Raw genomic sequence first — 17,040 nt, forward strand, 5'->3', positions numbered from 1 at the left:
ATGTACACAACAATTAGACTTTCCATCTCGCGATCACTGAACCGTGGTCGATGTCGTGACGAACTCCGCCCGTGTGAGTCAGTAGTGTAACTGTTACGTGGCTAGAATGGTCCTATATAGTCATTGGGTACCCACAGTGCTCCTGTGAAGGATCTGTTTGATAGATGCACAAAGGTAAGTGTTTCTGGAAACACAACACGTTTTATCGCTGGTGTCGGTGTTCACCGTCATCAGAATATAGCTCGAAACAAGATATGCGCAGTATCATAGAATTGCAAATGCAGGGTGGTGATTGTAGCCTTTCTTCATTGTAACTTGACTGTCAGACAGATCTTTGGAACCAGAAACTGGAGTGTGTAACACCTGGTGGTTTACGTATCGTATCAGTGCTTGTTTTAGTAGGGATCCATAAACCACCCTCGCGTCATACTGTGACCCGTAAGCCCGGCTTTTGGCATCGATTTCATGAGAATAAAACGAATGAAAGGATCACATCTATTCACATAACCTGCTTGTCAGACAATAGCAAAGTGATGTTTCCGCTACAGTGCATGGTACTATATAACTTCGTAGACATAAATAGTTCTGTCAACATATTTGTAGATCTATGGGGTTTATTAAACAAGTGATGTGTGGACACCAATTGCTGAGAACAAATTGTCACGCCACTTATGGACAACACAACACCAACTGTACGCTGATGCAATTATACATGATTGCAATGAAGTCATGAAGGTACTTCCACGATATTGTTTCTGAGTTACTTACTTTCCCGATATTGTTACTGAGTTTCCCCGATATTGTGTCTGAGTTACTGAGTTTCCCCATATTGTTACTGAGTTACTGAGTTTCCCAATATTGTTACTGAGTTACTGAGTTTCCCGATTTTTTACTGAGTTATTGAGTTTCTCAATATTGTTACTGAGTTACTGAGTTTCCCATATTGTTACTGATGAAGGAGTAAGCAGTAACTCCGAAACGTTGTGTTCTCATAATAAAGAAGTTGATATCCATAAAAATCTTCATTCTTATGTATTTCACGTCTAAATGCCCTTCAAAGAATTGTTTCTGAGTTACTGAGTTTCCCGATATTGTTACTGAGTTCCTGAGTTTTCAGATATTGTTACTGAGGTACTGGTGTTTCCCGGTATTGTTACTGATGTGTCCCAATACTGTTACTGATGTTTCCCACACAACAAACAAATTGTGCTGTAAGGTATGATGAAACTGGGCGTCAGCTGGAATGTAGAAAGTTGGGTTTGTGTTTCTAGCATTGTTTTCACAACTGCTAATGGATGTTGATGTATGAGACTCTCTTGCTGTTACAATATTACTGCAATCAATCTCCCGTATTTACGACAAGGTGTTGTCTGTTTATTGTCCAGGTGAAACTTCCTTATGTGTGCAAGACAGTGTGATCACAAGGTGGCATCAGCCGGGGGCACTGAATCCGTGCGTGTACGTGCAGTCTGCACCAGGTGCTACACAAGTTCCATTTCTGTAGTGACAGTCAAATTATCAATAGTGCACGAAACGAAACGAATGTACCTATATTGAAATAGTATTGCGATGACAGTACCTTTATTTCAATAACATTTTGCTGCAGTATCGGTACAGTCGAATCAGGCTATATGTATCTGCCACTGTGCTATACATAATATTTGATCTGGATACCTATATATATGAGAGATATGTCAAGGAACTGATGATAGATGATTGACAGTAAACGTACTGAGTGTTGGTAAGCAACTACACACATGCAGGTGTGTCGGTGTGACAGTGAGTGATAGCCTGTCTAGGCCAGGTTAACAATGAAACCGAACAGAGTACTCGTGTGATGTGTTCACTGACAACACATACTCATGATTGGTGATCAACAAGATCACAGGTCATGCTCAAGTAGCTACATATTGTGATCATTAAGATCACAGGTCATGCTCAAGTAGCTACATATTGTGATCATTAAGATCACAGGTCATGCTCAAGTAGCTACATATTGTGATCATTAAGATCACAGGTCATGCTCAAGTAGCTATACATTGTGATGACTGAGATCACAGGTCATTATCAAGTAGATATACACTGTGATCACTTAGATCACAATTCATGCTCAAGTTGTGGTGAAGTGCATGCGTCATAAGGTCACCAAGGTCACGTGTTGTGCTGAAGTACGCGTGCCTGGTGGTCACTAGCGTAGTGTGTTGTGCTGAAGTACACACCTCTTAGGATGTGGGTTGGAATCGCAGATGGGACTCAACACCTTTGCCCTCGCCAGTGTCCCTAGCTATCCCAACAAACAAAGCCGTATTAAATTATATATCCGGTGAGACTTGAAATAAACATCGTTTTTATCGTGTAGCTATTATGATCGGATAGCACGGGGGTGAGCTCTCTGGGCATACTATAGGTATGTTGGAATTCCGTGCCCTTTGTGACATTCGTCTTGATTGTCCTGTTTAAACTGGCGATCAATAAACTAAGACAAATGTCACAAAAGGGAAGCTCTATCCATTTAAGGTACAATGTGAAAAGTTACAGAATTGTTGGGAATTGTCTCAAGACCTTTCCACTTGACCAGGATTCTTCGAGTCGTTTGAGACATCAACAGAGAAAGGGGTAGTTTGAGTCATCAACTGAGAAAGGGGTAGTGTGAGACATCAACAGAGAAAGGGATAGTTTGAGACATCAAAACAGAAAGGGGTTGTTTGAGACAACAACAGAGAAAGGGGTAGTGTGAGACATCAACTGAGAAAGGGGTAGTTTGAGACATCAACAGAGAAAGGGGTAGTTTGAGAATCAACTGAGAAAGGGGTAGTTTGAGACATCAACAGAGAAAGGGGTAGTTTGAGAATCAACTGAGAAAGGGGTAGTTTAAGACATCAACAGAGAAAGGGGTAGTTTGAGACATCAAAACAGAAAGGGGTAGTTTAAGACATCAACAGAGAAAGGGGTTGTTTGAGACATCAAAAGGGAAAGGGATAGTTTGAGACATCAACTGAGAAAGGGGTAGTGTGTCTGACTGACGTATGAGGAGAGCGTTCGAAGAATGTTACTGTATAAACACAATACCAGAAATGCCGGCTATGTATAAAAAAGTACTCTCAATCTGATAGCCAGAGAGATTATTGTGAAAGATCGCGGTATGTATCATTATAAACGGGCTAAGATAGAAGTACATGTCATTCATACCCACATTATATCCCTTCATAGACACTGGACATCGTTGTTACGGGTAAGGCAAACACTTCCTTCCACAGGTATCTGCCGGTTTCACGCTAATTCATACGAGATTTCACGGCCATATGAGATTCCAAAGGTATTGAAATGCTTGTCCTACATATGTTACACATGCTAGAAAACACATGAACACAGTGGCCACATTAACACCCCTGTGAAACACATGTAAAGGCAGAGTTGGGTGTTCGCCTATTTTAACACCGCTTCAAACATTTGTAAGTCTGACAGATGATACGTAGGTTTCAGTTGTTCATTAGGATGCCGGACGAAACGTATATTTCCTAACGTTATTAAACTGGGTAATACAGCCATTTTGTGTGGTGTTGTGTATATTTCCATGACAGTATTCATCGTAATGTTGCAGATGATGGTACCCCTTGAGTGGACATTGTGGTGTATCTGTCTGTTCCTGCTTCACAAGAGCCGGAACGTCGCTACTGCCAGTGTCATCAACAGCGTAGGAGGTCAACTAGGTGAACCGACCAATGTGCTGGTGGTGGAGACCAACGTTGTTGTCTGTAGGTACACGTTGGTCGTAGGCAGACACTAGTTATAGACAGCAAACACCACTGTCTGTATGTAGGTACACTTTGCTGGTAGGCAGATACTAGTTGCAGACAGTAAACGCTGATGTTTGTATTTAGGTACATTTTGCTGGTAGGCAGACACTAGTTACAGACAACAAAGGTTGTTGTCCGTAGGTACACTTTGCTGGCAGGCAAACACTAGTTGCAGACAGTAAACATTGTCTGTATGTAGCTACACTTTGCTGGTAGGCAGATACTAGTTGCAGACAGCAAACGTTGCCTGTGGCGCTAGTATCCAGTTTAGGAACTGCGCAGAAGCGCTTTTGGAGCCTGCACAAAGATTAACAATATGTTTCGGCGAAAAGGTGGGTTATCACTTCGACTGAAAAGTAGATAGTTCTGTGGTGGCTCTGATCTCCTGTGGAAGGCTGTTCCAGGGAATAGGGGCTGCTCTGGAGAAGCTGCGGTCGCCAGCGTGTTTTGCTGGTTTTTGGAACACTGAGAAGATTATGTCCTCTTGATCTGAGAGCGCTGGATGGCTCATACTCATTTATCAGGTCTTGTACATAGGGTGGTGCCAGTCCATGTCTCGCCTTGAACACTAGTGTGAGGATCTTGTACTTGATTCTCTCTGCGATCTTGAGCCAGTGTAAGTTCTTTAAAACTGGACTAATGTGCTGATCCTTTCTTGTCTTGGTCACCAGTCGGGCGACTGTATTTTGAAATCGCTGAAGCTCCCTGATAAGGCGCTTCGGGATACCGTACAGCAATGTATTGCAGTAGTCCAGGTGGGACAACACACAGGACTGGACTAGAGCGGCAGCAGTCTACATTCAGGAATCGTCTTACTTGGCTGGTGTTTCTGATGTTATAGAATGCTGTTTTACAGACTTTTGAAACTTGAGATTCTTCACTCAGAGATGAGTCGAAGATAAAACCAAGGTAGCGCGCTTTGTCACTTGGAGGAATGAGACATTCTCCAATCATGAGGTCTGGAAGGGTTAACGTGCTTCTGATAGACTTTGAACACATGACGACAAGTTCAGTCTTCTCACTCTTCAACTTGAGAAAGTTTGTGGTCATCCACCTCTTGATATCTTCATAGCTTCATGCGAGTGAAAGCAGTCTTGACTGATAGACTCTGTGATGGTTTAAATGCCAGATAAAGCTGATTGTTGTCGCGAACAAGTGGAATGACAGATGATGCATTCATGCCATGTCACCAAGAGGGGTTGTGTAAATTGTAAAAAGAATCGGTCCCAGCACAGGGCCTTGAGGGACGCCATATGTAAGAGGAACTTTACTGGAGATACTATCCCTGATTTGCACTGACTGGAATCTTCCAGAGAGATGGGATACCAGCCAGTCAAAGGCACTGTCCTCGATGCCGAATCTATACTTGTTGCAGACAGTAAACGCTGTTGCCTGTAAGTACACTTTGCTGGTAGGCATACACTAGTTATAAACAGCAAAGGTTGTTGTCTGTAGGTACACGTTGCTGGAAGGCAAACACTAGTTGCAGACAGCAAACGTTGTTGTCTATAGGTACACTTTGCTGGTAGCTTTACACTAGTTACAGACAGCAAACGTTGTTGTCTATAGGTACACTTTGCTGGTAGCTTTACACTAGTTACAGACAGCAAACGTTGTTGTCTATAGGTACACTTTGCTGGTAGCTTTACACTAGTTACAGACAGCAAACGTTGTTGTCATTCCCATCTGTCAGCGGCATTTGATACCATTAACCACGAAGTCGTCTTCTGGCTGAATCTGGCATCCGTGGTTACTGCCACAAGTGTTTTTCACCCTACCTGGAAGATCGTACACAAGCACTTATCATCAACTATGAAAAATCAGATTTACTTTGATTTACCTTGGTATTCCCCAAGGATCTGTTTTAGGTCTGATACCTTTCACGCTATAGACGCCAAGTCTGGCTAACATCAACCAACACTTCACGCTTCTTCACCATATATGTAATGACGAAAAGCAAGTGATGGGCAAATACAGAGTCAAGAACCGTCAGGAGTCTTTTCTGCGCTGATTGTGCAGCAACAACTAAGTCATGTTTGACAGCAAATAAGCTGAAACTAAATGGAGCAAAGCACAAAAGATGCCGATCGATACCTCGCCCGTTCTCACTAATGAAGTGCACATGGGAAAGCGCCGTAAGTCCAAAATCAGCTACACAACATCTGCGTAAATACATTTTACACAGAAAGTTTGGCATGTGGTCTGTAACATATCACTTCTTCTATAAGCACCCTTTTACAAATAACAACACGGGTAGGCTTACCTAACCCTAATCCAATCCTAATCCCTAAACAATTTAACAGCGTGTATGTCAACAGACTTCTAATCGTTTTACTAACAATTGTTTTAAATAATGCCAACAAATTGCTAAAAAGCAGTCATAAATCAAACTCGATAACAAGATTTGCCGATAACATGTGGGCGTATTAGACTGAAAAATGTGTAACAAAATTATTGATTGATAGTCAGTTGCAAGAACATATAACTCATGAAAATGACCAGTCACTATCTGCAGTACAAACAGTAACGTATGTAATCCAACTTTCAATTGTTTCAATGAAGATTTTCATCATGAAGAATAACACTTTTTTAACCAAAAACATCAATTAAAACACATCAGCAACCTTTTCTTCAGGAATACAATATTTTATCTTTTCTTCCTTTACTGTTTTAGTCCCACATAAAGAAACTCAACATTTATCATCATAAATTTGGCAAAAGGATGCAGGACTGTACCTTCGATCGTTCTTTCCCATGAAGGAGGGTGCTTTTGTGTTCTGCCTTTATCGATTTTCTCTCTGAATTTCTTCTCTACTTTTACCCACGTGGGATAAGAGACAAATGAATAACGTATGTATAATGCATATCGGTACATACGCTACCATGTAATTATGCTCTTTCACAACACAAAGACCCAGGACTAATCCAGATGTTACTATAGATACGCTGACTGTCTCATAAGCTGCAGCAGCTCCATAACAAAAGTCCGTCCAAATTTAAGCAATATGTTCCACTTATGATTCCATCACTTGGTTGTAAACGTAGCAAATAGTGTTAATATCATACACCTTATATGCAAATATTATGTAGCCACTGGAAATAAAGTAAAGATTTCAAGCGGATTGTCCACACAGTGCCAGGCGGATTTTCCACACAGTGCCAAGCGGATTTTCCACACAGTGCCAGGCGGATTGTCCACGCTGTGCCAGGAATGGGGTCAAGGAGGCTCAAGAGCCCTTTTGAACTTTTACCATGCGTGCAGTCAGAACCCTTTACTGTAGTGATAGTGGTAACTAGTTTAAGTTATCAAAATGAATGTTTTATGAATTAGGCTGATGCTATTCGACGATAACTTCGTGCCCAAACATTAACATGGAAGCATAAATTCACTTTACACCAAAATGACAGAGAGATACCTTGCGACACGGTCATCTAGAGAAACATAAAGCATGTATCCAAGTTTTGGCGACTACGTTCCAACACTCTATAACTGATTTGGATGACTCAGCCTCTTGTTCTCACGTGACTGCGGCGTAATAAGTATATTGTTCTTGAAATACTGAATCTGAAACCAAAGCGAATCGTCTCTGACATGGCGGCAGTAACGTACTTATCGTTTTGCCAGCTTTGACTTTTCCTGCAGTGCCAATATTAGGACAGAAGACCTGAAACAGGGTTTAATGGGTAAGGCGGGTATATGACTTTGTGAATAACGCAAATACTGGGCACAATATTTGTTGGATTTTGAACAAATGGCTGACGACATCTCATTAGTGAGAACGGGCGACTAAGCGAGCGTTGGTCAGAGTAGAGGATTAATCCATTCTGAAAGCAGATACGAAAATAGTTCTCAGTGACCGCCTTAAAGATTTAGGAGTATATCTGCACTCAGACGTCTGCATGGAGAAACAGGTTAGCCACATCAGTCGAATATGTTACTTGCATCTCCGATCCACCGGCAACATCCGTCACTTAATAGCCACAGAAGTTGCAAAGGTACTTGCCCATGTTCTGGTAACATCAAGACTATACTACTGTGACAGTTTGCTTTAGGGCATCAGTGGGAACCTGCTGTCGTAGCTGCAGGTGTTACGAAATGCCATGACAAGAACACCAAGACACATGACACAAGTACTTAGAGACCTCGAGTACCTGCCAGTAAAAGCTAGAATAGAGACCAAGTTTCTCTGTATCACCTACCTATACCTCCATAATACCAGTCAAGACTATCTATTTGAACTCTTGACTAGATGTCCCCGATCAAGGGACAACACTATCCTCCAAGTTCCAGAATGTCGAGTATAAACATTTGGCTCTAGATCCATCTCTAGCACTGCCCCTATCCTCCGGAACTCATTTCCATTAAAGTTGAGATTGTGTCCGACCTTTGAGCAATTCAATTCAAAACTGAAGACACGTGTTCTCCAAGCCTGACAATCACATCTAACTTTAGTGAACACTTCCTCTGACTGTTATCTGTACACATTTCCACTTGCAGCGTCTTGATGAGGCATATCTGTCTGAAATGCGCACAGTACAAATACGCACGGTTTACTTATTATTTATAATTTTTTTGTTTCTTCCCTTTGTTACAGCTGGTTGCCATGATGACGATGACGATGACGATGACGATGACGACAATAAGGGCTGTGCCGATTCAGCCGTCGATATCCCTGTCGTCCCACCTTTCAATGAAGATCCAACTACTACGCCACGTTCGTCGCGGACGATAATCGTTGCAGATCTTAGCAGCAGTAGGTACAGCAGGGCGTTAGTTAATGGATCCCATATGAACTTTTAATTCCAGCGTCACGTGACATGCAGCATGTATCTGACCCTCATCTAAAGGCCCAGCTGCGATACATGGGAATCCCTTAGAAACCGTGGTTGCCGGATCATCTCTTAAGTATGATTGTGAAAACTGAACTGAATGTGCACTATGAAATATATAGAAGAGGGAGCTGATATTGTCATGCATTAGTTAGCGTTTGCTAAATGCAGAAGGTGAACGGCACTGGAGCCTTCAAAGAATATTTCTAACAGAAAAAATATTTAAAGCTCGAAACATAAAGATACAAATGTTCACTTGTTTCTAGGTAACGACTCACATGTCGTGAGTCTGACCGATCCGCCAATAACCACGGAGTCGACAACACCATCAACTACAGGATCTGTTGCTACATCATCATCAACACCGTCGACTGCAGCACCGAATTCTGCGAGAATGACCTCATCATTCACCAGCACAGTTAGAATAACTACACCTGTGTCTTCGACTTCCTTATCAACACCAACAGCAGCAAACTCACCACCAGCAACAGCAACGACAACGTCTAACTCATTCCTAACAACAGCAGCACACTCACCACCACCAGCAACAGCAACGACAACATCACACTCACCAATAACAACAGCAGCAACATCAACAACGATCACACCAAAAATAACCAAAACTACAACAGCAGCTACAACACCATTGCCGGCCTCTGCCTCAAACACAACACCCAGAGTTAAAACAAGTAAGTGATTATACAAACATATCGTTGTTGGTTGGCGTGGTAACAGGAAAAATGTGTTCCTCACAGCTGCAGTTGCTGATGCAATATATAAACGTTACAGGTAAACTGTCGACATCGTTGATGTAGTTTGTGTATATGCGAGTGGTCATTCATGTTTCTTTCAAAATATCACTATATCTTCTTCCAGCTGAGGACATATGTAAAGGGTGTGTCATGACAAACGGGGTTGGCTACGCCCCTCATCCCACAGATTGTTCCCGATTCTATCAGTGCTACCACAACAACGTCTCCATCCTGTCCTCGGAGAGGTCGTGCTCCCCGGGGTTATACTGGAACCAGGCAGCCCTGACGTGCGACTTCCCCGCAAACGTGCAATGTGTACAGGGTGGGTGCAGTCTCAGTAACATGGAGTCATGAAGACGCTTAGTATGCAGGAATCATGTGGTGGTTTAATAACCAGGAGTCATGAAGGGTTTAGTGACGAGGAGTCATGTGGTGATTTAGTGACAAGCAGCCATGTGGTGGTTTAGTGACGAGGAGTAATGTGGAGGTTTAGTGACGAGTAGTCACGTAGTGGTTTAATGATAAGGAGTCATGTGGTGGTTTAGTGATAAGGAGTCGTGTTGAGGTATAGTGATAAGGAGTCATATGGTGGTTTAGTGATAAATAGTCATGTGGTAGTTTAATGATAAGGAGTCATGTGGTGGTTTAGTGATAAGGGGTCATGTGGTAGTTTAGTGATAAGGAGTCATGTGGAGGTTTAGTGATAAGGGGTCATGTGGTAGTTTAGTGATAAGGAGTCATGTGGAGGTTTAGTGATAAGGGGCCATGTGGTAGTTTAGTGATAAGGAGTCATGTGGTGGTTTCGTGATAAGGAGACATGTGGAGGTTTAGTGATAAGGAGTCATGTGGAGGTTTAGTGATAAGGAGTCATGTGGAGGTTTAGTGATAAGGAGGCATGTGGAGCTTTAGTGATAAGGAGTCATGTGGTGGTATAGTGACGGGGAGGGGGGTGTCATGTTTTGGTTCAGTGACGTGAAGTCATGAGTGGTTTAGTGGCGAGGAATCACCGGGAAATTGTAAGTGTTACTCGAACAGATTCGAACAATGGCGGCTAATGACGTAGGAGCTTCACTGGGGATCAAGCAGATTTACAATCTCGTCCAATGTCTAGAGTTCCATATCGTACTTTTCATCTTTAGATTTCGGCCAGGGGTATGTCTGTATTTCTCTTCCGGGTTATTTATGCTGTTGTTTTGGTTTGCAGATGAATGTTCTACTGGCAGGGCGGTGTCTGTCGATTGCCGCAACTACTGGGACTGCACTACCGGAAGTGCCACTGTCAAGTGCTGCCCACTGTACCAGTCATACGATATCACTTCCGGGTCATGCAAGACGAATGTGACCTGCTCAGTTAGTTGTCTAATGGAAAAAACTATCCATGGTATGTTAAGGTAGTTATTGCTGATTATAGCTCAGTTAGAGCTGTAAGTCAAAGTTTGGGTGCACGTCGTCCTGTAAGTATGGGGATCACGATACTTCCACGTGAGATTCAGATGATGCCTAACTTGCTGCTGACATCACTGTGGGGCCCAGGTGTCGTTCTAAGAAAGCTGCTGGTCGGACAAAGGTACCTAGACTTCCAGGAAGTTTATGAAAACGTTATACAATTGGTGCAGGGGCGTTGCGTCTCGTTGCCGTAGAACTATGCCTGCACTCGTGCTATTTATAAGTATTTTATAGCATAATACTTTTTTGATGATGGGAGTTTCATACAGTGCACATATCCACACAGCTAGTGCTTGTTTCGCATGGCGCTGGTATTATTTCCCTTTATCATTTGATGTCAATGTCAACGGAACATCGTATTATCGATCCCGACGCCCTTGGGAGTACACAGTTCTTGCTGCCTCAAAGCAAGGTTCCCATTCATAGCCGGGTGGACTGAGACACATAGTCACAGTACTTTGTCCAAGTTAACTGTCCGTTGCTGTACCCGCAACTAGGCGTTTGCACGCATTCATGTCGCCACCATCTGGGATTCGGGGGTTCTTTTAGGTGCACAGGGTCATGTACTGTACACTAGGGGTTGCGACAACATGGATAGAGTCTACACACAAAGTTGACTCCAGCGTTCACAGTTGGGTTCGATCCTGATACCTCCGCCTCGCTGGATCACTAGCGTAAGGCTTTAACCTCCTCGCCCACCGCACCCCTTTTATGTTAAAAGGCGTTTCTCCATAACTCTCACCTATGGAACATGTCGGGATGGCTCGACATCTACAACAAAACCACAACCAATAGCGTTTGTACATTTGGGCCAGTCTGTTGATATTTGGAATCACCTAATCTGTTTTCAGCCTTCTAGTGTCTTCAGTGCATTGTAACACTGTGTTGTAATTTCCAATGTTATTTACGTCACTTTATATAAGGCACAGTTTCTGCTAAAACCACAGACGTCCCGTGCGACCTGCGTCCAGTACCTGGAGACAAGCACGTGTTCGAGCAGTGGACGCCACAAGGAACATGGGTACGCCACAGATGCCCACTCTTCACCGAGTACAGCAAGGGCAACTGCGGCTGTGCCTATCTTGCGCCACAAAACTATAACAAAGGTTTGTATTTTCGCATTGTTCTATGAAACAAATGAAACGTTGAGAAATATCTGGGCTACTGTTCGTGATTGCATTATTAGAGAAATGTCGTTTGTTTCAAATAAGAATGACGTTTTTCACTGATAATTTTGCTTGTTATATACTGAGAGCAGCTTGTAGACCTGAGATGTATCTACCTTTTGACGACAACACCGACGACATGTCAGGGAATTCTGTGCACGTTGCAAACGAAGGAGTTACCGTGACTCACGGAAGTGCTGTGTTTGATGGCCAGAGTCGTCTTGTGGTCAACCGGTTTTCTAACGCATGGTTTGGGTCAACGTTGGTTGTGACACTCAGGTTCAAGGTCGCGGGACCTAAGTCTCGGCACGCTCTTGTATGTAACGGTGACTGTCGTGTAGGCCCATCCATCTACATCGGTAGCAACAGCGACAGCACAACTGAATTCTTTGGTAAAACCTACAGCAGCCCTGCAGTCAACTTTACTCTCCCACAGTCCGTAAGTATGACACAGTATCATTGTATGAGACAGGATGTAAGTATGACTCATTGTGTGAGTATGACACAGCATGTCGATATGACATAGGATTTTACTATAGCACAGATTGGATATGGCTAGGACTCATGTGTTTATGACACAGCATGCGAGTATGACGCAGTGAAGACTTGAGTATGACACAGGATGTTTGTATTGAGTATTTGAGTATGACTCATTATATGAGTATGAGTCGGTATTTGAATCTGACAAGGATGTTAGTATGTTAATATTGCACAGGAGGTGAGTATGACACAGCATGTGAGTATGGCACAGTTTGTGAGTGTGACACGGTTGGGATGTGAGTATGTGGATGTTAGTATGTGGCTAGGACACATTGTGTGAGTATGACGAAGGAAGTGAGTATGACAGTATGTGAACAATAAACTGGGCAGGATGTAATACAATATTATCAGCGTTGACTATTTCATAGTGAGGCAGCTGTGACACAAATTTACTGTTGACTGTTCCTGATTGACACTGGAATATGTCCTGGGCTGAATGTAGTTCAGAGTAATGGACAGTGGAGTATATGTATGTAGTACTCAATGTGTCTCAATGAGTAATGGACAGTGTGATGTATGTGTCTAGTGATGAATGTGCTTCAGAGTAATGGACGGCGTGATGTATGTGCCTAGTGATGAATGTGCTGCAAGGTAATACACGGAGTGATGTATGTGTCCAGTACTGAATGAGTCTCAGAGTAATGGAGGATGTGGTGTATGTTTCTAGTGCTCAGTGTGGTTCAGAGTAATGGACGGTGTGATGTATTTATTTACTGCTAAACGTGTCTCAGAGTAATGGACCGCTTGATGCATGTGTCCAATGCTGAATGTCTCTCAAAGTAATGACATGATGGCATGCGTATGCGTCTGAAGCAAATTGTGCCTCAGTGTAATGGACGGCGTGATGTGTGTCTGAATGTCTCTCAGAGTAATGGACGTGTCTTGATGAATGTGTCTAGTGCTTAATGTGTCTCAGAGTAATGGACGGTGTCATATATGTGTCTGATGATGAATGTGTCTCAGAGTAATGGACGGTGTCATATATGTGTCTATGATGAATGTGTCTCAGAGTAATGGACGGTGTCATATATGTGTCTGATGATGAATGTGTCTCAGAGTAATGGACGGTGTCATATATGTGTCTGATGATGAATGTGTCTCAGAGTAATGGACGATGTGATGTATTGTCTAGTGCTGAATGTGGTTCACAGTGTGGAGGATGTGATGTATTGTCTAGTGCTGAATGTGGTTCACAGTGTGGAGGATGTGATGCATGTGTCTAATGCTGAATGTGGTTCACAGTGTGGAGGATGTGATGCATGTGCCTAATGCTGAATGTGGCTCACAGTATGGAGGATGTAATGTATGTGTCTAGTGCTGAATGTGGTTCACAGTGTGGAGGATGTGATGCATGTGTCTAATGCTGAATGTGGCTCACAGTATGGAGGATGTGATGTATTGTCTAGTGCTGAATGTGGTTCACAGTGTGGAGGATGTGATGCATGTGTCTAGTGCTGAATGTGGCTCACAGTATGGAGGATGTGATGTATTGTCTAGTGCTGAATGTGGTTCACAGTGTGGAGGATGTGATGCATGTGTCTAATGCTGAATGTGGCTCACAGTATGGAGGATGTGATGTATTGTCTAGTGCTGAATGTGGTTCACAGTGTGGAGGATGTGATGCATGTGCCTAATGCTGAATGTGGCTCACAGTATGGAGGATGTAATGTATGTGTCTAGTGCTGAATGTGGTTCACAGTATGGAGGATGTGATGTATGTGTCCAGCGCTGAATGAGGTTCACAGTGTGGAGGATGGCAGGACGTGTGAAATGAAGTTTCCGGTGGTTGTGTTTCAGGTTAGCGGATGGCAGGAGGTGGAGTATATACTGCAGGGCGGGGTGTTGCAAGGGCTAGCCGCTGGGGTTTGGAGTTCGCAGAACACAACAGGTAGTAATATCCGCAGTACTATTAACAAAGACTTTCCATTGCATTTACCCTTTGAAAGTATTCACGTCTGACTATCAGTTGAGAGGTGTCCATACATACAGACAACTGGTTACCGGGTGTCGATAAATACAGACAACTAGTGACTTGGTGTCCAGACGTCACACAGAAAGTGGGAGAGGTACTGTAAGTAGGGTTGCAGGTACTCCATGTGCTATGGGGACGAGGGGTTGTATCCTTGTAGGTAATATGTATAACTGATGTTCATGTACTTTGTGCATATTGGGATTTAATTGACATGTCGGTAGGTAATGCAGTAGACTTGGACTTAGACATGATTGTTGGAGGAGATTTTAATATTGACTATCTCACTTGTCATAAACAACGTATAGAGTATTTACAAGCAACTTACGGCCTTACACAAATTATATCTGAACCTACTAGGATCACGGAAAACACTCTAGAACATTAATTGATCTAATCTTTGTCTCAAACTATAATGATGTATGTTCTTCTGGTGTGACTGACCCTATATGTAGTGACCATTGTCCAGTCTTCGTTAGCTTGAAAAGCTGCAAACCACAAACCTCATGTTTCAAGAGAAAGATATACAATTATTCATGATTTGACTTGGACGGATTATTCTCTTTTTTTCGGTCAGATTGATTGGCAAGAAATGTTGGATATAACCGATATCGATATCGGATCTTAAGTGAACAGGTCTTCAGTGTTTTATTACATGCTTGCGATAGATTTATTCCAAATAAAACTGTAACAGTTAGAAACAGAGATAAACCATGGATGACAGCTGAAATACGAACACTAATTCGTAAACGTAATCGCAAACATAAGATTGCCACACGAAGAAATTCTTCCAGTGACTGGAAATTGTTTAGGAATTTAAGAAATAAAGAAGTATGGCTGTAAGGAAATCAAAAGAAATATATTTTCAGAAATTAGACAATATTATCAATGATAGCTGTGATAGTAAGACATGATGGCGTCTGATAAAATCTTATCTTAGAAGAAAGGAAACACGTATATCATGTCCACCTATATCACACGAAAATGTAATATACGAGGATCCAGAATCTACTGCCCCAGATCTGGATCGCCCGCTCCCTCCCCCAGTTATGATAACACAAAGTAGATTAGACTGTATTGAGTTAACACAGCGTGATGTCCAAGATACATTGATTTCTCTTAACACTAGAAAAGCTAGAAAAGCCCAGACGGGCTTGGAAATACCTTTCTTAAGCTCGATGCTATTAAAGTATCATTTCCCCTGTGTGAGTTTTTTTTCCGAAGATATGGAAAAAAGGGTATCAGTAATTCCTCTACACAAGAAGGGTTCAGTAAACGAATGTGGGATCTACAGACCTGTCGCCCTTTCCAGCTGCGTATACAACGTTTTCGAAAAGTGTGTTCCTAAATACTTGCTTAATTATTTTAGAGATAATAATATCATTAGTACAATGCAATCTGGATTTATTCCTGGTGATTCTACAGCTTCTCAGTTAATGGATTTGTACAATTTTATTGCAAGAGTTTTGGTTAAAGGTAAAGAAGTAAGAGCAGTGTTCTGTGATATAAGTAAAGCATTTGACAAGGTATGGCACAGGGGACTTTTAAATAAATTAGTGGTAAAGTGATGGAATGGCTAAGTAGTTATCTAAGTAACAGAGTCCAGAAGGTACTTATAAACGGATATAACTCTAAATATATTCCTGTGTTGGCAGGAGTTCCTCAGGGTTCAGTTTTTGGGGCCTCTATTATTCTTAATATATATTATTGGCCTTGTGGATAATATTGATTTAACATACGTCTTTTTGCTGATGACACATCTTTGTACGTAATAAAAGAAGATCCTGTTAAACGGAAACAATTCAATTTAGCACAAAACGGAATGCCAGCTCCAGACCCCCTTTATTCATGCAAGGGATTCCTATAAATGAAGTTGATGAACATAAACACTTAGGTCTTATATTTCAAAAGGGTGCTATTTGGGCTGCTCAAATGAATATTATTGTAGATAGAGTTACTCCTATGATAAACTGAAGTTTAACTGAAGTTTGAAATATCGTTTATGGCGTAGGTCACTTCAGATTATGTTCCAGCCTTCCATTCTGCCGTTATCTGATTATTGCAGTCACGTTTGGGACAACTGCACCTCTGCTAAGAATACCACTTTAGAAAAATTTAGATGCATTAAGGACAACTTGTGGGGCAACAAGAGGAAAAGCCATAACAAACTATATGCAGAAACTAAGTTCATTCCTCTTATTGAGAGAAGACGTATACACAATTTAACCCTCTTCCATAAAATGATAAACGACAAAGCACCAGACTACTTATGTACTCTTGTCCCTCTTGTAATTCTTTATTCAAGATCCTTCTTACCAAGTACAGCAGATCTTTGGAATTACCAAATAACGTTAAAATGATACAATCCCAAAAATCATTTATTGAAAAAGTAACCCCACAACATGGACATACATTTGGATTTGATGTGAATTATGGAAGTCGATTTTGTCAAATTATTCACTGCAGGCGTCGTCTAGGCTGTAGTGATTTTAACTATCATAAATTTGAACGACATCTTTCAAACGATCCTTATCGTTCTT

The 17,040-nt window shown here is 42.0% G+C and overlaps 1 protein-coding gene across 2 annotated transcripts in view; it reads left to right on the forward strand.

The window, feature by feature from the left end:
• Window positions 1-17,040, forward strand: part of LOC137261173 (uncharacterized) — a 17,934-nt gene continuing 894 nt past the window's right edge. The window contains exons 1-9 of one of the 2 annotated variants that reach the window (XM_067798880.1): window positions 1-174; window positions 3,602-3,755; window positions 8,393-8,551; window positions 8,894-9,316; window positions 9,504-9,701; window positions 10,584-10,760; window positions 11,773-11,931; window positions 12,084-12,430; window positions 14,329-14,419. In XM_067798880.1, coding sequence (XP_067654981.1) covers window positions 3,602-3,755; window positions 8,393-8,551; window positions 8,894-9,316; window positions 9,504-9,701; window positions 10,584-10,760; window positions 11,773-11,931; window positions 12,084-12,430; window positions 14,329-14,419 — 1,708 coding nt within the window. In that variant the 5' untranslated portion in view covers window positions 1-174. Of the gene's footprint in view, window positions 175-3,601; window positions 3,756-8,392; window positions 8,552-8,893; window positions 9,317-9,503; window positions 9,702-10,583; window positions 10,761-11,748; window positions 11,932-12,083; window positions 12,431-14,328; window positions 14,420-17,040 lie in introns of both variants that reach the window. The other variant, XM_067798879.1, reaches the window with a different exon arrangement.

The sequence above is a fragment of the Haliotis asinina genome, chromosome 14 (genome assembly GCF_037392515.1).
Source record: "Haliotis asinina isolate JCU_RB_2024 chromosome 14, JCU_Hal_asi_v2, whole genome shotgun sequence".
NCBI classification, from domain to species: domain Eukaryota; kingdom Metazoa; phylum Mollusca; class Gastropoda; order Lepetellida; family Haliotidae; genus Haliotis; species Haliotis asinina.